Source organism: Carcharodon carcharias, chromosome 34 (genome assembly GCF_017639515.1).
Source record: "Carcharodon carcharias isolate sCarCar2 chromosome 34, sCarCar2.pri, whole genome shotgun sequence".
Taxonomy (NCBI): Eukaryota; Metazoa; Chordata; class Chondrichthyes; order Lamniformes; family Lamnidae; genus Carcharodon; species Carcharodon carcharias.
The window spans coordinates 28,523,332-28,548,357 of NC_054500.1; the positions used below are offsets into that span (position 1 = coordinate 28,523,332).

At 49.1% G+C, this 25,026-nt stretch overlaps 1 protein-coding gene across 2 annotated transcripts; it reads right to left on the reverse strand.

The window, feature by feature from the left end:
- Nucleotides 1–207: 207 nt before the first annotated feature.
- LOC121272693 (trafficking protein particle complex subunit 6b-like) lies at nucleotides 208–24,284 on the reverse strand. 2 transcript variants are annotated; one of them, XM_041179421.1, is made up of 5 exons: nucleotides 24,163–24,284; nucleotides 21,581–21,698; nucleotides 9,702–9,785; nucleotides 8,021–8,114; nucleotides 208–2,908 (listed from the first exon to the last, which is right to left on the reverse strand). In XM_041179421.1, exons 1-5 carry the CDS (start codon nucleotides 24,195–24,197, stop codon nucleotides 2,904–2,906), a joined length of 336 nt encoding a protein of 111 aa, XP_041035355.1. In that variant the 5' UTR covers nucleotides 24,198–24,284; the 3' UTR covers nucleotides 208–2,903. The 2 variants fall into 2 exon arrangements, with proteins under 2 accessions (XP_041035355.1, XP_041035354.1); XM_041179420.1 differs by lacking the exon at nucleotides 208–2,908 and adding an exon at nucleotides 5,713–6,873 and having other exon boundaries at nucleotides 24,163–24,283.
- Between the last annotated feature and the right edge of the window lie 742 nt (nucleotides 24,285–25,026).

The window sequence follows — 25,026 nt, forward strand, 5'->3', positions numbered from 1 at the left end:
ACCTGGAAAAACTCAGCAGGTCTGGCAGCATCGGCGGAGAAGAAAAGAACTGGTTCGGTCGAAGGGTCATGAGGACTCGAAACGTCAACTCTTTTCTTCTCCGCCGATGCTGCCAGACCTGCTGAGTTTTTCCAGGTAATTCTGTTTTTGTTTTGGATTTCCAGCATCCGCAGTTTTTTTGTTTTTAGCTTAGATGGATGTTGAATATCCTGTGATTATCTTTAATGGAGACTTTGGACATTACATTCTCAACCAACAACATCAAAAAAAAATGTATTAGTCATTCCAGGCCATTTGTGTGAAATAGCTGCTGCTGTTGCCCACAATTCCTCATGTAGAGAACTCAACCTGCATAGTGTTAGTAAACTAATCGAAAATGAGAAGAATCATAGCCAAATCCAATCAGTCTCAGTCTTTGCCTAAATAACAAGTCACTACAGTTCCAAGTAATTAATTTGATCTGAAGTACCTTGAGATGCTGCTAATGTGATACATAAATGCATATTAAATTAAAACAGTAATTTGTGAGGAAGGAGGGAGAAATGTGCTTCTGAAAGGGTCAGAGTCTATAAACTGAAGAATATTTCAGAAGTCTGAAGGTTCAGTGAAGTGAAGCATTGATCAAACAAATCAGTATTTAGTAACAGTGACCTTTTTGTGGTCCTTCTAGTTGGCTTCTCAGACATCCTAAAATATTGATTTTATCACATTCATTCAAGCTGGCCTCAAATACAAAAAAGGAGAGCTGGAGGTAGGAAGGCAGCCCAGGTCAGGAATTTCCCGACTCAGCAGACCTGCCTCAGTAAAAAGTATCCTGAAACGTGTGATTTTCACTCCGTGGAGTGGAGCATAGTGGGTATGGGATAGAGTCAGACCTGCCAACCCGAGAAGCAGGGTGTAGGCAGCCATGGGGACTGACAAATGCCAAGGTGAGCTGTTTAGGAGGCCTATGTTGGTTCTCTGGAACTTCATCCCAGTTGTTTTAGAAGATGCTAGGCCTTCTAGTCCTCATCCCTCTCATTGCCTCAACACCCCATGTGGCCCCTCATACTCTCCATGCCAACTCATGCTCCCACCAACCCCCAAGGCCTCTCATACTCTCCATGCCAACTCACGCCTCTCATCCATTCCCCATGGTCTTTCATACCCTCCATACTACCTCCATAGCCACTCAACCAGTATCCACTATGGGTATACATCAAGAGTCATGTGGAGATTTAAAAAAACTTCCAATAATCTAATGCAGCTCTCACTCCTACACACTTGATAATGAAAAAAATCCCATTCATAAAATCTATTCAAAGCTTTTAAATCTCCTCCTGTGGTTAATCTCTTATAAAAACAAACAATCTTCTATTCATACCTCATATCAAAGATCCTTTTGTAGTCTCTTGAAGCTGTCAATCAAATTGTGAACTCTCAACCCCTTGCTGAGATAATCGTAGATTTTGAAACTCAGCCAAACATTCATAATTACATAACGTAGCCCTTGGAAAGATGTCAACAAAGAGCTCTATCGAAACTGCATGACCAGACCCTACTATTTTTTCTAACTTACACTTGTCAATCAAAGCAATTGAGCAGATTTTTTTTTAAAACTCACTGACAGCTGTAGCTTTTCTTTTACAGTTTAAAGAGCAGGGGATTTGAAAATCTTCAGATCACGACAGTTAGATGGATCTTATATGCCCTTCAAGAATGTTTACATCTGCTCCATCATTTTGTGACTCCCATACTGAAGGTTAAGCCACCTGTAAAAGCCAAAATGGCATCTATTTGAATTCAGAACTGAGTTCAAATGGCCCAGCTGAGTTTAAGTATCCTGCCTGTGTGAATCAAGCCCCGTCCCCAATCCCCTACTAGCAAAAATTGGACCTGTTGGAAATGGGGGTGGGACTTCTGTACCCAGGTCCTGCCCACCATTTTTAAAGGTCCGTGGAGTCTTCCTGACTGAAAATCCAGCTCGTAATCTTTGCTTTTCTGTTGTAAGGCAGTTTACAGAATAGGAAGGTATAGCTTTCAAAGACAGATTAGCCTCAGCATTGCCTGTGAGCTAATGGAATTAATCCATTCATTCTCTGCCAGTGACTCATACCCTGCCTCCAACAAACTGATGGTTTACTAATATTTTCCAACAAGCAAAATAAATCATTCTTTACAAGATGGTTTTAAGAACATAAGAAATAGGAACAGGCTTCTAAATATCTAATTATCAAATCACTTCTAAACATGTAATTGGCCCTCCTGCTCTCTGCTGAAGTTGCTAACTCATTCTGGTCAAAATCCTGAACTGAAGCGGCCATTCTTCATGTGCGAGTGAGGCAGGCAATTCAACCATGGAAGAACTGACAGCCGAGAACAACCAGATCACTCATGGTTTGTACACAAAGTAGCTTCCTTGGACTTCTTTGGCACAGCATACAAGATCAAAGACGGTCAAAGTGCAAGTGTGATGGGGAATTAAAGAGGGAAGTGACAGAGTCCAGGGATGCAATTGTGGATAGAATGCAGTCTTTAACAATCTCCTCAATTTGCTGTAGACCAAACCATGAACAGCAAACCTATAAGCACCAGGAAATACAGGTAAACTGCTGTCTCACCAGAACAGTGTAGAACCCTGGACGGTGCTGTAGGAGGAGCTGAATGGGGAGCCAAAACACTGGAGAGGGATTTATTTATTCTAGGACTGCTGTGGCTGCATTTCCATTATTGTGCTTGCATTCCAGGAAAATTGGAAATGGTGAGCGATTGGGGGTGATGGCAGCTCTTCCTCATTTCCAAATGAATGATCAACTACCTAAAGGAACTGAGTGCTGGCCTGGTGAGAGGGATAAGGGTTTAAAGGCCTGTTCAGAGTTGGTTGCTAATGTTGGGAGTCTTGTTGCGCAGATGATCCAAGGCAGTCAACCTACAGAGCAAAGAAGAGTGTGTGAAATGACAAAGTACTTGGAGTTCAGCTAAATGCAGGAACTGCAAATGACACTCTGTGCTCATTTAATCCTGACCCTAACCACTATTAAAGGACAGAAGTCTTTTGATCCTTTACTTTTGCTGGTATTAACCATTTACTTTCATTTTGATCATATATTCACAAACTTGAGGTAAACTAATGATAATATTAAATTGGAATGACTGCAAAACATCACCAATACTTGGGTGTTACAGAGGGGAGTTTTGAAGCTTCTCCGGAGTCGGGTCATGGTTGGGAAATGTACCATATTATAATGACATCTGATGGCAGTAGAGTTGTGAGCTGCGAGGAGAGTGTGGGACATAGGCTGCTGGAATGGGTGGATAGGTGGCAGATGAAACTTAATTCAGACAAGTGTGAAGTGATACATTTTGGTGACAGAATCTGGAGACCATATAAAATGAAGGGTGCAATTCTAGAGGTGCAGGAACAGATGGGCCTGTGGGTATACATGCACCATAACTCACCAAGGCTCGTTAAATAGCACCTTGCAAACCCACAACCATTGCCATCTAGAAGGACAAGGGCAGCAGACACATGGGAACACCACCACCTGCAAGTTCCCCTCCAAGTTACTCACCATCCTGACTTTGAAATATATCAGCTGTTCCTTCACTGTCACTGGGTCAAAATCCTGGAACTCCCTTCCTAACAGCACTTTAAGTGTACCCACACCACATGGACTGCAGCGGTTCAAGAAGGCAGCTCACCACCACTTTCTCAAGGGCAACTAGGGATGGGCAATAACTGTTGGCTTAGCCAGCGACACCCACATCCCATGAATGAACAAAATATAAGTCATTGAATGTGGCAGGGCAGGTTGAGAAAGTAGTTAAAAAAGGCATATAGGACGTTAAACTTTATAAACAGAAGCATAGAATACAAAAGCAAGGAAGTTATGGTGAACTTTTAGAAGACACTGGTTCAGCCTCAATTGCAGTATTGTGTCCAATTTTGGGAGCCACACTTTAGAAAGGCTGTAAGGAATTTAGACAGGACAAAAAGCTTTACAAGGATGGTTCCAGGGATGAGGAATTTCAGTTGCGTGGATAGATTGGAGAAGCTAGGGTGGCTCTCCTTGGAAAAAAGGTTGAGAGGAGATTTGTTAGAGGTGTTCAAAATCATGGGAGGTCTGGAAAGAGTATCACAGAATCACAGTGCAGAAGAGGCCCTTCAACCCATCGAGTCTGCACTGACACATGAGAAACACCTGACCTACCTACCTAATCCCATTTACCAGCACTTGGCCCATAGCCTTGAATGTTATGATGTGCCAAGTGTTCGTCGAGATACTTTTTAAAGGATGTGAGGCAACCCGCCTCCAGCACACTCCCAGGCAGCGCATTCCAGACCGTCACCACCCTCTGGGTAAAAAGGTTTTTCCTCACATCCCCCCTAAACCTCCTGCCCCTCACCTTGAACTTATGTCCCCTTGTGACTGACCCTTCAACTAAGGGGAACAACTGCTCCCTATCCACCCTGTCCATGCCCCTCATAATCTTGTACACCTCGATCAGATCGCCCCTCAGTCTTCTCTGCTCCAACAAAAACAACCCAAGTCTCTCCAACCTCTCTTCATAACTTAAATATTTCATCCCAGGCAACATCCTGGTGAATCTCCTCTGCACCCCCTCCAGTGCAATCACATCCTTCCTATAATGTGGCGACCAGAACTGCACACAGTACTCCAGCTGTGGCCTCACCAAGGTTCTATGCACCTCCAAAATGATCTCCTTACTTTTGTAATCTATGCCTCAATTGATAAAGGCAAGTGTCCCATATGCCTTTTTCAGCACCCCATTAACATGCCCCTCCGCCTCAGAGATCTATGGACACACATGCCAAGGTCCCTTTGTTCCTCAGAACTTCCTAGTGTCATACCGTTCATTGAATACTCCTTCCAAAGTGTATCACCTCACACTTTTCAGGGTTAAATCCCATCTGCCACTTATCTTTCCATTTGACCCTCTCGTCTATATCTTCCTGTAGCCCAAGACACTCAACATCACTGCTAACCACCCGGCCAATCTTTGTGTCATCCACAAACTTACTAATCCTATCTTAGTAGATAGAAAGAAATTATTCCAATTGGGAGTAGGGTCACGAACCAGAGAATATTGATTGGCAAAAGAACCAACAGAGAGTGCTGCATTATTGGAGGGTCAGTACTGAGGGAGTGCTGCACTGCTGGAGGATCAGTAATGAGAGAGTGCTGCACTGTCGGAGGGTCAGTACTGAAGGAGTACTGCGTTGTCAGAGGGGGAATACTGAGGGACTGCGGCACTATCGGTGGGGCAGTACTGAGGGACTGCAGCACTGTTGAAGGGGCAGCACTGAGGGACTGCTGCACTGTTGGATGGGCAGTACTGAGGGACTGCTGCACAGTTGGAGGAGCAGCACTAGGGAGCATTGCTCGGTTGGAGGGGCAGTACTGAGGAAGCACTGCACTGCAAAGGAAGGGTTGTTCAACAGATCAAGTGCATGTTAAAAATCCTACAATACTATTCAAAGAGCAAGGAGTTCTCCTGGTGTTCTGGCCAACATTCCTCCCTCAACCAAAAACTGATTGATGATCATGGCACGTTGATCTGTTCAAAATGTCTGCCATGTTCCATTCCAGAAGCAATTCACTTCTTGGAAATTCTCAATAAATACAAATACTGTTTAAATTAAAGTTTCTAAATTATTTGACAGTCACAAATTTTATTTATTCCCGACAATAAAGCAGTCATTCAGAATAATTAGTGGTTGAGATGCATTTTAATCGCTAAATTTGGCTTGTGCATGAACAAATACAGCAATTGTTTTTAGTAAAAATCAGACTAAACAGAATAATAGTGGGAAGCAAAGAGCAACAGGCGTTAAGTGAAGCACTCACACAGTGAACGCAGGAACTAACCAAATGATTTGGGCTCTTTTGGCTTCTTGAATTGCCAATGGCTCCTTTTCAATTTGACCTTCTCACGGGTGTAACAGCCCAAGCACCACACATCTAAAGGGCAGACTGAAGTTCAGCTGCTCTCTTGACTGTTCAACATGCTTACATCGTGATGCAAACCAGGGCCAAGATATAAGGGCAGTAATCACACAGGATGGCCCCTAGTCCCCGACCCCCCCGCTACGTGTGATTTTGTCTGATGTAATGTTCTCAGGCCAACCATTAGCCTGTCTCCCACGGATCTACACGGTAACTAGACTGAGATGGCCTTACAATGTGTATAGTGTGGAACGGTCCTGGAACTAAACTGTGGTGTCTGAGGTTACTTTGATATTGGGCATCAGAACAGCATTCACAGAGCCGTCTACAAACCATATAAAACTCCACCGAACATGCTTCAGCTGGTGATAGGGAGAATCCCAAACATAACAGGGAGGGAATGTAAGAATATTTTAAAATAGAGAGGCAACAGGAGGTGTCCAAACCTGTGGAAAATTCATTCCATCTATCAGGGTCCAATACAGACAGGTCTGCCTTAATACTGTCCCTTTGTGTATAAACAGGGAAGAGGAGAAAGAAAAAGGAGGAGGAGAGGTTGAGCCACCTGAGAATGAATGTCCGGTAAATGTTTCCTGTGAGTTTGTACCTTAATAACATGCTGTGATCCCACAATGTGACTACCCTGAGCGGGCGACCCTGTGTTTCAGACACATTCACCTGTTCATTGACTTTGGCTCATTATAATCCCTATTATATTATCCTCATCTTCATTATAAACCCAATCACAAACCCATTGAAAAATAAGAAATGTATCTTCTGGAACATGCAACCACTAAACAGAAATGGTAAGGCACAACTTCTCCTCTCTGTCTAAATTTCAGCTTCACTGCCACCTCTGTGTTCCTCAAACTCCACAGGTGGACATCATAGTCCTACGGTTTCTGCATTACAATGTGAAATTTACCTGAAATACAAAGAAAAAAAGCAATAACAACTAGGCAGAGAGGGAGCAAGACACGGAGGGAGGGAGCGAGAGGTGGAGAGGGCGAGAGGTGGAGGGAGGGAGGGAGAGGTAGAGGGAGGGAGGGAGGGGGACAGAGAGAGAGGGACAGAGGGAGGGAGAGAGAGAGAGAGAGGGATAGAGAGGAATAAACCCAGGGCATAGAAAGAGCAAAGAATAACCCAGAGTAGAGAGCGAGGGCGAGGAATAAACCCAGGGGATAGTGAGGGCATTGGGATTTGGCAGTGGCGGCGGGGGGGGGGAGTGCGGTCAAGGGAGATGTGAATGAAATTGATGATATGAGTATCCGAACACTTGCTGGTATCCTGAGGCCCAGAACAGGAGGTTGAAGAGAACAGGAAAATGCATGTTTTTGGTAGATAACAGCACCATCTAGTGTTGTCAGAGATTACTGTAGTAGTCCCCAGCCCCTGCAGGCTTTATACTTCACAGTGAATGACCACAATCATTCCAGAGGGAATGGCCCACTGTGCTTCAGCCCATGCTAGCTTTTTACCCAGCATTGTCTGCTCATCCAATTTCCTTGCTCTTTTTCACTTTTTAAATAGCTATCCAATTCTCTTTGTAAAGATGTTATACTCTCTGCATCTTGGCCCTGTCCCAATGGCTGAGGTCTACTATCAGGAGTAGCCTTCCTGCTGGTCCTGCAGCAATCCAAGGGAGACTGTGACCACTGCTGCCCACTTGAGCGAAGTCAAATAGTTTATCAATAAGCATTCATTATCGATCTATCAATCGCGAATGGGCATTGCTGCTGTAGAACTACTGATCCTAGTTTATTTTCTCTGTGGGAAGTGTACAGTCTCCATCTGTGACTACGCAAAGGAGTATGACTGAAATAAGACATGTGGGGGAATCACAGACACAGATCCACATCCTGTCACCCTGTGGGGGAATCAAAACACAGACCCCCAACCAGTCACCGTGTGGGGGAATCAGACACAGACCCATGTCTCATCACACAATGGAGCAGCTGATCTGAGAACAGGCCTCAGGTGAGCGTGTGCCCTGAAGTGTGAATGGTGTAAGGGATCCTTTCGGAAAGAAACAGCAATCAGTGACCTCTCCCCTCCCACCCAAACCCACTTACATGCTGGCATCACTGAAATTTCGGCAACGACTGTGCTGTTGATACCCAGGTTGGATAAAGCCCCTCGCACCAGCCCACAGGTGAATGCTAGGAACTAAAAATAAAACAAGAGCATTCAGAATACAATCACTAAAACATGTCCAGGTGAGTTATCACATCACACCCTCCCTGTGATATCTTTACTGCTTTGTTTTTGATGTCACTGTTGTTTTGCGAGTGAATATTACACCACACTGTAGTCCATGAGGCTAATGATCATTTAATCATTTCTTCATGATATAGGTGAGGAGAAAGTGTTAGTCAGCACACTGGGAGAGCTCCCCACCCTTGCCTTCTAATATCACCAGGAGATCATTAACATCCTCCTGAGAAGGTAGGTGAAGCCTCAACTTAACATTCCATGTGAAGGACTGCTCCTCTGCCAGTGCAGCACTCCCTCAATACTGATCCTCCAACAGTGCAGCACTCCCTCAATGCTGACCCTCCAACAACACACTGCTCCCTCAATACAGACACTGCAACAGTGCAGAACTCTCTCAGTATGACCCTGTGACTGCACAGTGCTCACTCAATACTGACCCTCCGACTATGTGGTGCTCCTTCAGTACTGACCCTCAAACAATGCAGCACTCTCTCAATACTGATTCTCTGACAGTGCAGCACTCCCTCAATACTGACTCTCCGACAATGCATTGTTCCCTCAATATAGACACTGCAACAGTGCAGAACTCCCTCAGTACTGACCTTGCAACTGTACAGTGCTCACTCAATACTGACCCACCGACTATGTGGTGCTCCCTCAGTACTGACCCTCAAACAATACAGCATTCTCTCAATACCGATTCTCTGACAGTGCAGCGCTCCCTCAGCATGGAGTGTCAGCCCAGAATTAATGCTGACATTCTGGATCAGAATTGCTGAAATTGGGGATAATCAACAACTAATTTTAATCAGAAATAAACTGTCTTTCAGCAACAAATTTTATTTATACACCAACATTAACTCTCACAACATGCTCAACAATGGAGAGCAGAGATGCAGAGCAGTGAGGTGGCGGGAGAACCTCAAGGTAGGATCAGGGAGAGCAAGGCAAAAGCATGTCAGGAGTGCCTGCCAGAGTGTGTAAATTAAGATGGTCAGAGGGAGAGATGGAAGCAACCACACTCAGTATCTCAGAGTATGTGGGCATTAATGCAGGGTGGGAGGAAGTAGCTGAAATATGGTGGATGAGGCCATGAGATGAGTGGAAGGAACAGCCAGTGATCAAAGGATGGGATGAACTCCAATGGTTGCACTTCCCTGCCTTGGAATACAATAGCACTGAAGAGTCAGAGAGGAGGCCGTGGAGGCCAAGTCACTGAATATATTTAAGAAGGAAATAGATAGATTTCTGGATTTTTAAAGGCATCAAGGGGAATGGGGAGAGAGCAGGAGTATGGCGTTGAGGTAGAGGTCAGCCTGATCATATTGAATGACGCAGCAGGCTCAAAGGACCAAATGAAATACTGCTGCTCCTATTTTCTATGTCAGACATCGGATCAACGATCAATTTGCTTTATCTATTTCAGATGATACAGTGCATCACTGTGATGCATGGAGGGTGGTTAGACACAGCAACAATCCGTGCATTATTACAGCATCTTTAATGTAATCAGGTTTTTCATAACAAAGGGCCAGGTACCTTTGGTGCCTCTTCCAAGTACTGCTTCCCGCTGGAGATGGGGGTGAGGAGTCTGAAGCGATTGTCCTGGAGCACGTAGGTTCCCTGAGAAAAGGACAAAGTATCAATGAACCATCTGGCATGGGATCGGAGCTTCACTCTGCCCAATACCTTGTTAGAAAGCCCCTCATTCCTCCCCAATCCCCCTCCCACTCTGTTTAGAAAGCCCCTCGCCCTGAAAGGACTTAACCTCCTCTTCATAAATCGCTGCTCACTCCCCAATGGAGTGGGGGCAAGACTCCCACATTATAGAAGCTGCCTAATAAAGCTCAGCTCCCTCCCCAGTTAATCTCTGAGCAGCAGAGGCTCTGTGTAAGGCTGCACTCACCTGGTGGTTTGTTAATCTCTGAGCAGCAGAGGCTCTGTGTGAGGCTCCACTCACCTGGTGGTTTGTTAATCTCTGAGCAGCAGAGGCTCTGTGTGAGGCTCCACTCACCTGGTGGTTTGTTAATCTCTGAGCAGCAGAGGCTCTGTGTAAGGCTCCACTCACCTGGTGGTTTGTTAATCTCTGAGCAGCAGAGGCTCTGTGTGAGGCTCCACTCACCTGGTGGTTTGTTAATCTCTGAGCAGCAGAGGCTCTGTGTGAGGCTCCACTCACCTGGTGGTTTGTTAATCTCTGAGCAGCAGAGGCTCTGTGTAAGGCTCCACTCACCTGGTGGTTTGTTAATCTCTGAGCAGCAGAGGCTCTGTGTAAGGCTCCACTCACCTGGTGGTTTGTTAATCTCTGAGCAGCAGAGGCTCTGTGCAGGGCTCCACTCACCTGGTGGTTTGTTAATCTCTGAGCAGCAGAGGCTCTGTGCAGGGCTCCACTCACCTGGTGGTTTGTTAATCTCTGAGCAGCAGAGGCTCTGTGTGAGGCTCCACTCACCTGGTGGTTTGTTAATCTCTGAGCAGCAGAGGCTCTGTGTGAGGCTCCACTCACCTGGTGGTTTGTTAATCTCTGAGCAGCAGAGGCTCTGTGTGAGGCTCCACTCACCTGGTGGTTTGTTAATCTCTGAGCAGCAGAGGCTCTGTGTAAGGCTCCACTCACCTGGTGGTTTGTTAATCTCTGAGCAGCAGAGGCTCTGTGTGAGGGCTCCACTCACCTGGTGGTTTGTTAATCTCTGAGCAGCAGAGGCTGTGTGTAAGGCTCCACTCACCTGGTGGTTTGTTAATCTCTGAGCAGCAGAGGCTCTGTGCAGGGCTCCACTCACCTGGTGGTTTGTTAATCTCTGAGCAGCAGAGGCTGTGTGTGAGGCTCCACTCACCTGGTGGTTTGTTAATCTCTGAGCAGCAGAGGCTCTGTGCAGGGCTCCACTCACCTGGTGGTTTGTTAATCTCTGAGCAGCAGAGGCTGTGTGTGAGGCTCCACTCACCTGGTGGTTTGTTAATCTCTGAGCAGCAGAGGCTCTGTGCAGGGCTCCACTCACCTGGTGGTTTGTTAATCTCTGAGCAGCAGAGGCTGTGTGTGAGGCTCCACTCACCTGGTGGTTTGTTAATCTCTGAGCAGCAGAGGCTCTGTGCAGGGCTCCACTCACCTGGTGGTTTGTTAATCTCTGAGCAGCAGAGGCTCTGTGTGAGGCTCCACTCACCTGGTGGTTTGTTAATCTCTGAGCAGCAGAGGCTCTGTGTGAGGCTCCACTCACCTGGTGGTTTGTTAATCTCTGAGCAGCAGAGGCTCTGTGTGAGGCTCCACTCACCTGGTGGTTTGTTAATCTCTGAGCAGCAGAGGCTCTGTGTGAGGCTCCACTCACCTGGTGGTTTGTTAATCTCTGAGCAGCAGAGGCTCTGTGTGAGGCTCCACTCACCTGGTGGTTTGTTAATCTCTGAGCAGCAGAGGCTCTGTGTAAGGCTCCACTCACCTGGTGGTTTGTTAATCTCTGAGCAGCAGAGGCTCTGTGTAAGGCTCCACTCACCTGGTGGTTTGTTAATCTCTGAGCAGCAGAGGCTCTGTGTGAGGCTCCACTCACCTGGTGGTTTGTTAATCTCTGAGCAGCAGAGGCTCTGTGTGAGGCTCCACTCACCTGGTGGTTTGTTAATCTCTGAGCAGCAGAGGCTCTGTGCAGGGCTCCACTCACCTGGTGGTTTGTTAATCTCTGAGCAGCAGAGGCTCTGTGTAAGGCTCCACTCACCTGGTGGTTTGTTAATCTCTGAGCAGCAGAGGCTCTGTGTAAGGCTCCACTCACCTGGTGGTTTGTTAATCTCTGAGCAGCAGAGGCTGTGTGTGAGGCTCCACTCACCTGGTGGTTTGTTAATCTCTGAGCAGCAGAGGCTCTGTGTGAGGCTCCACTCACCTGGTGGTTTGTTAATCTCTGAGCAGCAGAGGCTCTGTGTGAGGCTCCACTCACCTGGTGGTTTGTTAATCTCTGAGCAGCAGAGGCTCTGTGTAAGGCTCCACTCACCTGGTGGTTTGTTAATCTCTGAGCAGCAGAGGCTGTGTGTAAGGCTCCACTCACCTGGTGGTTTGTTAATCTCTGAGCAGCAGAGGCTGTGTGAGGCTCCACTCACCTGGTGGTTTGTTAATCTCTGAGCAGCAGAGGCTGTGTGTGAGGCTCCACTCACCTGGTGGTTTGTTAATCTCTGAGCAGCAGAGGCTGTGTGTGAGGCTCCACTCACCTGGTGGTTTGTTAATCTCTGAGCAGCAGAGGCTCTGTGCAGGGCTCCACTCACCTGGTGGTTTGTTAATCTCTGAGCAGCAGAGGCTCTGTGTAAGGCTCCACTCACCTGGTGGTTTGTTAATCTCTGAGCAGCAGAGGCTCTGTGTGAGGCTCCACTCACCTGGTGGTTTGTTAATCTCTGAGCAGCAGAGGCTCTGTGTGAGGCTCCACTCACCTGGTGGTTTGTTAATCTCTGAGCAGCAGAGGCTCTGTGCAGGGCTCCACTCACCTGTGGTTTGGTTAATCTCTGAGCAGCAGAGGCTCTGTGCAGGGCTCCACTCACCTGGTGGTTTGTTAATCTCTGAGCAGCAGAGGCTCTGTGCAGGCTCCACTCACCTGGTGGTTTGTTAATCTCTGAGCAGCAGAGGCTCTGTGTGAGGCTCCACTCACCTGGTGGTTTGTTAATCTCTGAGCAGCAGAGGCTTGTGTAAGGCTCCACTCACCTGGTGGTTTGTTAATCTCTGAGCAGCAGAGGCTCTGTGTGAGGCTCCACTCACCTGGTGGTTTGTTAATCTCTGAGCAGCAGAGGCTCTGTGTGAGGCTCCACTCACCTGGTGGTTTGTTAATCTCTGAGCAGCAGAGGCTCTGTGTGAGGCTCCACTCACCTGGTGGTTTGTTAATCTCTGAGCAGCAGAGGCTCTGTGCAGGCTCCACTCACCTGGTGGTTTGTTAATCTCTGAGCAGCAGAGGCTCTGTGCAGGGCTCCACTCACCTGGTGGTTTGTTAATCTCTGAGCAGCAGAGGCTGTGTGTGAGGCTCCACTCACCTGGTGGTTTGTTAATCTCTGAACAGCAGAGGCTCTGTGCAGGGCTCCACTCACCTGGTGGTTTGTTAATCTCTGAGCAGCAGAGGCTCTGTGTAAGGCTCCACTCACCTGGTGGTTTGTTAATCTCTGACAGCAGAGGCTCTGTGTAAGGCTCCACTCACCTGGTGGTTTGTTAATCTCTGAGCAGCAGAGGCTGTGTGTGAGGCTCCACTCACCTGGTGGTTTGTTAATCTCTGAGCAGCAGAGGCTCTGTGTAAGGCTCCACTCACCTGGTGGTTTGTTAATCTCTGAGCAGCAGAGGCTGTGTGTGAGGCTCCACTCACCTGGTGGTTTGTTAATCTCTGAGCAGCAGAGGCTCTGTGTGAGGCTCCACTCACCTGGTGGTTTGTTAATCTCTGAGCAGCAGAGGCTCTGTGTGAGGCTCCACTCACCTGGTGGTTTGTTAATCTCTGAGCAGCAGAGGCTGTGTGTGAGGCTCCACTCACCTGGTGGTTTGTTAATCTCTGAGCAGCAGAGGCTGTGTGTGAGGCTCCACTCACCTGGTGGTTTGTTAATCTCTGAGCAGCAGAGGCTCTGTGCAGGGCTCCACTCACCTGGTGGTTTGTTAATCTCTGAGCAGCAGAGGCTCTGTGTAAGGCTCCACTCACCTGGTGGTTTGTTAATCTCTGAGCAGCAGAGGCTCTGTGTGAGGCTCCACTCACCTGGTGTTTGTTAATCTCTGAGCAGCAGAGGCTCTGTGTGAGGCTCCACTCACCTGGTGGTTTGTTAATCTCTGAGCAGCAGAGGCTCTGTGCAGGGCTCCACTCACCTGGTGGTTTGTTAATCTCTGAGCAGCAGAGGCTCTGTGCAGGGCTCCACTCACCTGGTGGTTTGTTAATCTCTGAGCAGCAGAGGCTCTGTGCAGGGCTCCACTCACCTGGTGGTTTGTTAATCTCTGAGCAGCAGAGGCTCTGTGTGAGGCTCCACTCACCTGGTGGTTTGTTAATCTCTGAGCAGCAGAGGCTCTGTGTGAGGCTCCACTCACCTGGTGGTTTGTTAATCTCTGAGCAGCAGAGGCTCTGTGTGAGGCTCCACTCACCTGGTGGTTTGTTAATCTCTGAGCAGCAGAGGCTCTGTGCAGGCTCCACTCACCTGGTGGTTTGTTAATCTCTGAGCAGCAGAGGCTCTGTGCAGGGCTCCACTCACCTGGTGGTTTGTTAATCTCTGAGCAGCAGAGGCTGTGTGTGAGGCTCCACTCACCTGGTGGTTTGTTAATCTCTGAACAGCAGAGGCTCTGTGCAGGGCTCCACTCACCTGGTGGTTTGTTAATCTCTGAGCAGCAGAGGCTCTGTGTAAGGCTCCACTCACCTGGTGGTTTGTTAATCTCTGAGCAGCAGAGGCTCTGTGTAAGGCTCCACTCACCTGGTGGTTTGTTAATCTCTGAGCAGCAGAGGCTCTGTGTGAGGCTCCACTCACCTGGTAGTTTGTTAATCTCTGAGCAGCAGAGGCTCTGTGTGAGGCTCCACTCACCTGGTGGTTTGTTAATCTCTGAGCAGCAGAGGCTCTGTGCAGGGCTCCACTCACCTGGTGGTTTGTTAATCTCTGAGCAGCAGAGGCTCTGTGCAGGGCTCCACTCACCTGGTGGTTTGTTAATCTCTGAGCAGCAGAGGCTCTGTGTGAGGCTCCACTCACCTGGTGGTTTGTTAATCTCTGAGCAGCAGAGGCTGTGTGTGAGGCTCCACTCACCTGGTGGTTTGTTAATCTCTGAGCAGCAGAGGCTCTGTGTGAGGCTCCACTCACCTGGTGGTTTGTTAATCTCTGAGCAGCAGAGGCTCTGTGTGAGGCTCCACTCACCTGGTGGTTTGTTAATCTCTGAGCAGCAGAGGCTCTGTGCAGGGCTCCACTCACCTGGTGGTTTGTTAATCTCTGAGCAGCAGAGGCTCTGTGTGAGGCTCCACTCACCTGGTGGTTTGTTAATCTCTGAGCAGCAGAGGCTCTGTGTGAGGCTCCACTCACCTGGTGGTTTGTTAATCTCTGAGCAGCAGAGGCTCTGTGTGAGGCTCCACTCACCTGGTGGTTTGTTAATCTCTGAGCAGCAGAGGCTGTGTGTGAGGCTCCACTCACCTGGTGGTTTGTTAATCTCTGAGCAGCAGAGGCTGTGTGTGAGGCTCCACTCACCTGGTGGTTTGTTAATCTCTGAGCAGCAGAGGCTCTGTGTGAGGCTCCACTCACCTGGTGGTTTGTTAATCTCTGAGCAGCAGAGGCTCTGTGCAGGGCTCCACTCACCTGGTGGTTTGTTAATCTCTGAGCAGCAGAGGCTCTGTGTGAGGCTCCACTCACCTGGTGGTTTGTTAATCTCTGAGCAGCAGAGGCTCTGTGTGAGGCTCCACTCACCTGGTGGTTTGTTAATCTCTGAGCAGCAGAGGCTCTGTGCAGGGCTCCACTCACCTGGTGGTTTGTTAATCTCTGAGCAGCAGAGGCTCTGTGTGAGGCTCCACTCACCTGGTGGTTTGTTAATCTCTGAGCAGCAGAGGCTCTGTGCAGGGCTCCACTCACCTGGTGGTTTGTTAATCTCTGAGCAGCAGAGGCTGTGTGTGAGGCTCCACTCACCTGGTGGTTTGTTAATCTCTGAGCAGCAGAGGCTCTGTGTGAGGCTCCACTCACCTGGTGGTTTGTTAATCTCTGAGCAGCAGAGGCTCTGTGTAAGGCTCCACTCACCTGGTGGTTTGTTAATCTCTGAGCAGCAGAGGCTCTGTGTAAGGCTCCACTCACCTGGTGGTTTGTTAATCTCTGAGCAGCAGAGGCTGTGTGTGAGGCTCCACTCACCTGGTGGTTTGTTAATCTCTGAGCAGCAGAGGCTCTGTGTGAGGCTCCACTCACCTGGTGGTTTGTTAATCTCTAAGCAGCAGAGGCTCTGTGTGAGGCTCCACTCACCTGGTGGTTTGTTAATCTCTGAGCAGCAGAGGCTCTGTGTGAGGCTCCACTCACCTGGTGGTTTGTTAATCTCTGAGCAGCAGAGGCTCTGTGCAGGGCTCCACTCACCTGGTGGTTTGTTAATCTCTGAGCAGCAGAGGCTCTGTGTGAGGCTCCACTCACCTGGTGGTTTGTTAATCTCTGAGCAGCAGAGGCTCTGTGTGTGAGGCTCCACTCACCTGGTGGTTTGTTAATCTCTGAGCAGCAGAGGCTCTGTGCAGGGCTCCACTCACCTGGTGGTTTGTTAATCTCTGAGCAGCAGAGGCTCTGTGTGAGGCTCCACTCACCTGGTGGTTTGTTAATCTCTGAGCAGCAGAGGCTCTGTGTGAGGCTCCACTCACCTGGTGGTTTGTTAATCTCTGAGCAGCAGAGGCTCTGTGTGAGGCTCCACTCACCTGGTGGTTTGTTAATCTCTGAGCAGCAGAGGCTCTGTGTAAGGCTCCACTCACCTGGTGGTTTGTTAATCTCTGAGCAGCAGAGGCTCTGTGTGAGGCTCCACTCACCTGGTGGTTTGTTAATCTCTGAGCAGCAGAGGCTCTGTGTGAGGCTCCACTCACCTGGTGGTTTGTTAATCTCTGAGCAGCAGAGGCTCTGTGTAAGGCTCCACTCACCTGGTGGTTTGTTAATCTCTGAGCAGCAGAGGCTCTGTGTGAGGCTCCACTCACCTGGTGGTTTGTTAATCTCTGAGCAGCAGAGGCTCTGTGCAGGGCTCCACTCACCTGGTGGTTTGTTAATCTCTGAGCAGCAGAGGCTGTGTGTGAGGCTCCACTCACCTGGTGGTTTGTTAATCTCTGAGCAGCAGAGGCTCTGTGTGAGGCTCCACTCACCTGGTGGTTTGTTAATCTCTGAGCAGCAGAGGCTCTGTGTAAGGCTCCACTCACCTGGTGGTTTGTTAATCTCTGAGCAGCAGAGGCTGTGTGTGAGGCTCCACTCACCTGGTGGTTTGTTAATCTCTGAGCAGCAGAGGCTCTGTGTGAGGCTCCACTCACCTGGTGGTTTGTTAATCTCTGAGCAGCAGAGGCTCTGTGCAGGGCTCCACTCACCTGGTGGTTTGTTAATCTCTGAGCAGCAGAGGCTCTGTGTGAGGCTCCACTCACCTGGTGGTTTGTTAATCTCTGAGCAGCAGAGGCTCTGTGTGAGGCTCCACTCACCTGGTGGTTTGTTAATCTCTGAGCAGCAGAGGCTCTGTGTGAGGCTCCACTCACCTGGTGGTTTGTTAATCTCTGAGCAGCAGAGGCTCTGTGCAGGGCTCCACTCACCTGGTGGTTTGTTAATCTCTGAGCAGCAGAGGCTCTGTGTGAGGCTCCACTCACCTGGTGGTTTGTTAATCTCTGAGCAGCAGAGGCTCTGTGTGTGAGGCTCCACTCACCTGGTGGTTTGTTAATCTCTGAGCAGCAGAGGCTGTGTGTGAGGCTCCACTCACCTGGTGGTTTGTTAATCTCTGAGCAGCAGAGGCTCTGTGTGAGGCTCCACTCACCTGGTGGTTTGTTAATCTCTGAGCAGCAGAGGCTCTGTGTGAGGCTCCACTCACCTGGTGGTTTGTTAATCTCTGAGCAGCAGAGGCTCTGTGCAGGGCTCCACTCACCTGGTGGTTTGTTAATCTCTGAGCAGCAGAGGCTCTGTGTGAGGCTCCACTCACCTGGTGGTTTGTTAATCTCTGAGCAGCAGAGGCTGTGTGTGAGGCTCCACTCACCTGGTGGTTTGTTAATCTCTGAGCAGCAGAGGCTGTGTGTGAGGCTCCACTCACCTGGTGGTTTGTTAATCTCTGAGCAGCAGAGGCTCTGTGTGAGGCTCCACTCACCTGGTGGTTTGTTAATCTCTGAGCAGCAGAGGCTCTGTGTGAGGCTCCACTCACCTGGTGGTTTGTTAATCTCTGAGCAGCAGAGGCTCTGTGTGAGGCTCCACTCACCTGGTGGTTTGTTAATCTCTGAGCAGCAGAGGCTCTGTGTGAGGCTCCACTCACCTGGTGGTTTGTTAATCTCTGAGCAGCAGAGGCTCTGTGCAGGGCTCCACTCACCTGGTGGTTTGTTAATCTCTGAGCAGCAGAGACTCTGTGTGAGGCTCCACTCACCTGGTGGTTTGTTAATCTCTGAGCAGCAGAGGCTCTGTGTGAGGCTCCACTCACCTGGTGGTTTGTTAATCTCTGAGCAGCAGAGGCTCTGTGTAAGGCTCCACTCACCTGGTGGTTTGTTAATCTCTGAGCAGCAGAGGCTCTGTGTGAGGCTCCACTCACCTGGTGGTTTGTTAATCTCTGAGCAGCAGAGGCTCTGTGTGAGGCTCCACTCACCTGGTGGTTTGTTAATCTCTGAGCAGCAGAGGCTCTGTGTGAGGCTCCACTCACCTGGTGGTTTGTTAATCTCTGAGCAGCAGAGGCTCTGTGTGAGGCTCCACTCACCTGGTGGTTTGTTAATCTCTGAGCAGCAGAGGCTGTGTGTGAGGCTCCACTCACCTGGTGGTTTGTTAATCTCTGAGCAGCAGAGGCTCTGTGCAGGGCTCCACTCACCTGGTGGTTTGTTAATCTCTGAGCAGCAGAGGCTCTGTGTGAGGCTCCACTCACCTGGTGGTTTGTTAATCTCTGAGCAGCAGAGGCTCTGTGTAAGGCTCCACTCACCTGGTGGTTTGTTAATCTCTGAGCAGCAGAGGCTCTGTGTGAGGCTCCACTCACCTGGTGGTTTGTTAATCTCTGAGCAGCAGAGGCTCTGTGTAAGGCTCCACTCACCTGGTGGTTTGTTAATCTCTGAGCAGCAGAGGCTCTGTGTAAGGCTCCACTCACCTGGTGGTTTGTTAATCTCTGAGCAGCAGAGACTGTGTGTGAGGCTCCACTCACCTGGTGGTTTGTTAATCTCTGAGCAGCAGAGGCTCTGTGTGAGGCTCCACTCACCTGGTGGTTTGTTAATCTCTGAGCAGCAGAGGCTCTGTGTGAGGCTCCACTCACCTGGTGGTTTGTTAATCTCTGAGCAGCAGAGGCTCTGTGTGAGGCTCCACTCACCTGGTGGTTTGTTAATCTCTGAGCAGCAGAGGCTCTGTGCAGGGCTCCACTCACCTGGTGGTTTGTTAATCTCTGAGCAGCAGAGGCTGTGTGTAAGGCTCCACTCACCTGGTGGTTTGTTAATCTCTGAGCAGCAGAGGCTCTGTGTGAGGCTCCACTCACCTGGTGGTTTGTTAATCTCTGAGCAGCAGAGGCTGTGTGTGAGGCTCCACTCACCTGGTGGTTTGTTAATCTCTGAGCAGCAGAGGCTCTGTGTGAGGCTCCACTCACCTGGTGGTTTGTTAATCTCTGAGCAGCAGAGGCTCTGTGCAGGGCTCCACTCACCTGGTGGTTTGTTAATCTCTGAGCAGCAGAGGCTCTGTGTGAGGCTCCACTCACCTGGTGGTTTGTTAATCTCTGAGCAGCAGAGGCTCTGTGTGAGGCTCCACTCACCTGGTGGTTTGTTAATCTCTGAGCAGCAGAGGCTCTGTGTGAGGCTCCACTCACCTGGTGGTTTGTTAATCTCTGAGCAGCAGAGGCTCTGTGTGAGGCTCCACTCACCTGGTGGTTTGTTAATCTCTGAGCAGCAGAGGCTCTGTGTGAGGCTCCACTCACCTGGTGGTTTGTTAATCTCTGAGCAGCAGAGGCTCTGTGCAGGGCTCCACTCACCTGGTGGTTTGTTAATCTCTGAGCAGCAGAGGCTCTGTGCAGGGCTCCACTCACCTGGTGGTTTGTTAATCTCTGAGCAGCAGAGGCTCTGTGTGAGGCTCCACTCACCTGGTGGTTTGTTAATCTCTGAGCAGCAGAGGCTCTGTGTGAGGCTCCACTCACCTGGTGGTTTGTTAATCTCTGAGCAGCAGAGGCTCTGTGTGAGGCTCCACTCACCTGGTGGTTTGTTAATCTCTGAGCAGCAGAGGCTCTGTGCAGGGCTCCACTCACCTGGTGGTTTGTTAATCTCTGAGCAGCAGAGGCTCTGTGTAAGGCTCCACTCACTTGGTGGTTTGTTAATCTCTGAGCAGCAGAGGCTCTGTGCAGGGCTCCACTCACCTGGTGGTTTGTTAATCTCTGAGCAGCAGAGGCTCTGTGCAGGGCTCCACTCACCTGGTGGTTTGTTAATCTCTGAGCAGCAGAGGCTGTGTGTGAGGCTCCACTCACCTGGTGGTTTGTTAATCTCTGAGCAGCAGAGGCTCTGTGTGAGGCTCCACTCACCTGGTGGTTTGTTAATCTCTGAGCAGCAGAGGCTGTGTGTGAGGCTCCACTCACCTGGTGGTTTGTTAATCTCTGAGCAGCAGAGGCTGTGTGTGAGGCTCCACTCACCTGGTGGTTTGTTAATCTCTGAGCAGCAGAGGCTCTGTGTGAGGCTCCACTCACCTGGTGGTTTGTTAATCTCTGAGCAGCAGAGGCTCTGTGTGAGGCTCCACTCACCTGGTGGTTTGTTAATCTCTGAGCAGCAGAGGCTCTGTGTGAGGCTCCACTCACCTGGTGGTTTGTTAATCTCTGAAGCAGCAGAGGCGTGTTGAGGCTCCACTCACCTGGGTGGTTTGTTAATCTCTGGAGCAGCAGAGGCCCTGTGGTGGAGGCTCCACTCACCTGGTGGTTTGTTAATCTCTGAGCAGCAGAGGCTCTGTGCAGTGCTCCACTCACCTGGTGGTTTGGGGTTAATCTCTGAGCAGCAGAGGCGCTGGTGGGTGGGAGGGGGCTCCACTCACCTGGTGGTTTGTGTAATCTCTGAGCAGCAGAGGCTCTGTGCAGGGCTCCACTCACCTGGTGGTTTGTTAATCTCTGAGCAGCAGAGGCTCTGTGTGAGGCTCCACTCACCTGGTGGTTTGTTAATCTCTGAGCAGCAGAGGCTCTGTGTGAGGCTCCACTCACCTGGTGGTTTGTTAATCTCTGAGCAGCAGAGGCTCTGTGCAGGCTCCACTCACCTGGTGGTTTGTTAATCTCTGAGCAGCAGAGGCTCTGTGTGAGGCTCCACTCACCTGGTGGTTTGTTAATCTCTGAGCAGCAGAGGCTGTGTGAGGCTCCACTCACCTGGTGGTTTGTTAATCTCTGAGCAGCAGAGGCTGTGTGTGAGGCTCCACTCACCTGGTGGTTTGTTAATCTCTGAGCAGCAGAGGCTCTGTGCAGGGCTCCACTCACCTGGTGGTTTGTTAATCTCTGAGCAGCAGAGGCTCTGTGTGAGGCTCCACTCACCTGGTGGTTTGTTAATCTCTGAGCAGCAGAGGCTCTGTGCAGGGCTCCACTCTCCTGGTGGTTTTGTTAATCTTCTGAGCAGCAAGGCCTCGTGTGAGGCTCCAGCTCACCTGTGGTTTGTTATATCTCTGAGCAGCTAGGCCTCTGTGTGTGGCTCCACTCACCTGGTGGTTTGTTAATCTCTGAGCACAGGCTCTGTGTCAGGCATCCACTCACCTGGTGGTTTGTTAATCTCTGAGCAGCAGAGGCGCTGTGTGAGGCTCCACTCACCTGGTGGTTTGTTAAATCTCTGAGCAGCAGAGGCTGTGTGTGAGGCTCCACTCACCTGGTGGTTTGTTCGCAGGTTATCAATCTGTTTCCAGAAGAGGTTGGTCCAGAATTCCTTACAGATAAACTTCATAATGTCCAGCTCATCTTTGAAGGATGGTGTCTCCTTGGTGAACCTACAGCAACAACCTGTATTTATATAGCACTTACAACATAGCAAAGCATCCCAAGACTCTTCACAGGAGCCAAAATTGCACACCAAGACATGTAAGGACATATTAGGACACGTGACTAAAAACTTGGTCAAAAAAGTAGGTTTTGAGGAGCATCTGCAGCGAGAAGAGGTGGAGAGCTTTAAGGAGGGAATTCCACAGCTTAGGGCTCAGGACTGCCAATGATGGAGGGATTAAGATAGTGGGATGCACAAGAGATCACAGCTAGAAGAGTGCAGAGATCTTGGATGGGTGTTGGGCTGAAAGGAGTTTTAGAGATAGAAGGGAAGATTATTGGGGAGATTTGAAATCAAGAACAAGAATTTTAAAATTGAGCTGTTGCCAGAACGGGTACCAATGTAGGTCAGTGGAGCGGGATAGGCAAATGGGACTCGGTACGAGTTATGATACAGGCAGCAGAGTTTTGGATGAGCTGAACTTTACAGGAGATAAGGAACAGTTTAATCAATTAGCAGAGTGTCCTGCTATACATTTCTAAAGCAACAACAATTCAGAGTAAAAACAAAAATAAAAATACCTGGAAAAACTCAGCAGGTCTGACAGAATCTGCGGAGAAAAACACAGTTAACGTTTCGAGTCTGTATGACTCTTCAACAGAACTAAGGAAAAGTAGAAGAGAGGTGAAATATAAGCTGGTTGGCGGGGGGGAAGGTGGGACAGGTGGAGCTGGATAGAGGGCCAGTGATAGGTGGAGATTGCCAGAAGATGTCATAGACAAAAGGACAAAAAGGTGTTGAAGGTGGTGACATTAGCTAAGAAATGTGCTAATAGTCGACATTAAGGGTAGAAAGCAGGACAAGCAAGGTACAGATAGCCCTAGTGGGGGTGGGGTGGGGGGAAAGCATCAAAATAGGCTAAAAGGTAGAGATAAAACAATGGATGGAAATACATTTAAAAATAATGGAAATAGGTGGGAAAAGAAAAATCTATATAAATTATTGGAAAAAAGGGGGATCGGAAAGTGGGTGGGGATGGAGGAGAGAGCTCATGATCTAAAATTGGTGAATCAATATTCAGTCCGGAAGGCTGTAAAGTGCCTAGTCGGAAGATGAGGTGCTGTTCCTCCAGTTTGTGTTGGGCTTCACTGGAACAATGCAGCAAGCCAAGGACGGACATGTGGGCAAGAGAGCAGGGTGGTGTGTTGAAATGGCAAGTGACAGGGAGGTCTGGGTCATGCTTGTGGACAGACCGAAGGTGCTCCGCAAAGCGGTCACCCAGTCTGTGTTTGGTCTCTGCAATGTAGAGGAAACCGCATTAGGAACAACGAATGCAGTAGACTAAATTGAGGGAAGTGCAAGTGAAATGCTGCTTCACTTGAAAGGAGTGTTTGGGCCCTTGGACGGTGAGGAGAGGGGAAGTAAAGGGGCAGGTGTTGCACCTTCTGCGGTTGCATGGGAAGGTGCCATGGGAGGGGGTTGAGGTGTAGGGGGTGATGGAGGAGTGGACCAGGGTGTCCTGGAGGGAACGATCCCTGCGGAATGCCACTGGGGGGGGTGAAGGAAAGATGTGTTTTGTGGTGGCATCATGCTGGAGTTGGCGGAAATGGCGGAGGATGATCCTTTGAATACGGAGGCTGGTGGGGTGATAAGTGAGGACAAGGGGGACCCTGTCATGGTTCTGGGAGGGAGGAGAAGGTGTGAGGGCGGATGCGCGGGAGATGGGCCGGACACGGTTGAGGGCCCTGTCAACCACCGTGGGTGGAAACCTCAGTTAAGGAAGAAGGAAGACGTGTCAGAGGAACTGTTTTTGAAAGTGGCATCATCAGAACAGATGTGACAGAGACGAAGGAACTGAAAGAATGGGATGGAGTCCTTACAAGAAGCGGGGTGTGAGGAGCTGTATCAGGGTAGCTGTGGGAGTCAGTAGGCTTGTACATGACAGAAAGATATATCACACTTAACTAAAAACAAAAAAACTGCGGATGCTGGAAATCCAAAACAAAAACAGAATTACCTGGAAAAACTCAGCAGGTCTGACAGCAGGTCTAGTTCTGTCGAAGGGTCATGAGGACTCGAAACGTCAACTCTTTTCTTCTCCGCCGATGCTGCCAGACCTGCTGAGTTTTTCCAGGTCATTCTGTTTTTGTTTTTATCACACTTAACTGATGTTCTGCGCACTCTTTGCACCAATACATTTATAATACCAAGTTTGGTGACATAGGGTTTTATGTGAGACTGAACTCTGCCCATCGTAGCACTGCAGGAAGGGAAGTGTCAGACCAGCGACAATGAACAAGAGTGAAACGTTTTGCATAAAAAAATTCTGAGACAGGCCTGATCAAAGTGCACCACATGCACAAAGACATGATAGACCTACCAGGTCATTTCACAGAGCCAGTTAAATGTTATTGTCTCTAATGCACTGTAACGTAAAGATAGCAGGTCTCTGAGACACGTTGGCCACTAACCTCTCGATCAAACCTTGTCCTGCCCGGAAACCCATCCCTTCCAAAGTGGAAAGGCTTTTCCCGTGCTCCTGCTGTTAAAAAAAAATGATTTTAACAGATCCTGCATTAGAGTCAATTTAACGGTGTAATACACCCCTCAGAGAACACAATTAACTCCTTGGATATAATTCCCCATCAGCCTTGAACCTATCGAAGATTTCAGTCAGATCATCCCTCTACCATCTAAACCCAAAGGACTACAAATCAAGTCCGTGCAACCAGTCACCATAACCAAACTTTTTTAGCACAGGCATCATTCTGGTGAATCTGTGCTACATCCCTCCAAGGCCAATGTCTCCTTCCTGAGGTGTGGCACTCAGAGCTGAAGGCAGCATTAAGCACTTGATGACCTGGGAACTGGCAGGTTCTTTCTTTCGATGGTGGGATCCAGGTCCCATAACATTTAGCCACAGACACAACACATACCAGGAAAGGTGCAAACACTGACTCCCACATAAAATTCCTGCCAAGATCCAGAAAAGGACCACCTTTACAACACAGTGTGAGAGGGTCATCAAAGGCAATGTCAGAAGTGTAACTGAAAAAAATTATTTGTTAGTGACAAACAACCTGCATTTATACAGTCACCCCTGACAGAGAACATTGGATTCCAAGTATGAGTCAGGAAAGGGAAGAGTTAGGGAGCTGGTTATAAGAAAACTTTTACAGCAAAGGGATGTGGATTTTCAGATGTTTGTGACTGATGGCAGTAATCCAGAGTTTGAGGCTGGGGTCGAAAAACCTGCATTTACATCGCACCTTTCACCACCTCAGGGCATCCCAAAGTGATTTTACAGCCAATGAGTTACTTTTGAAGCATGGGCA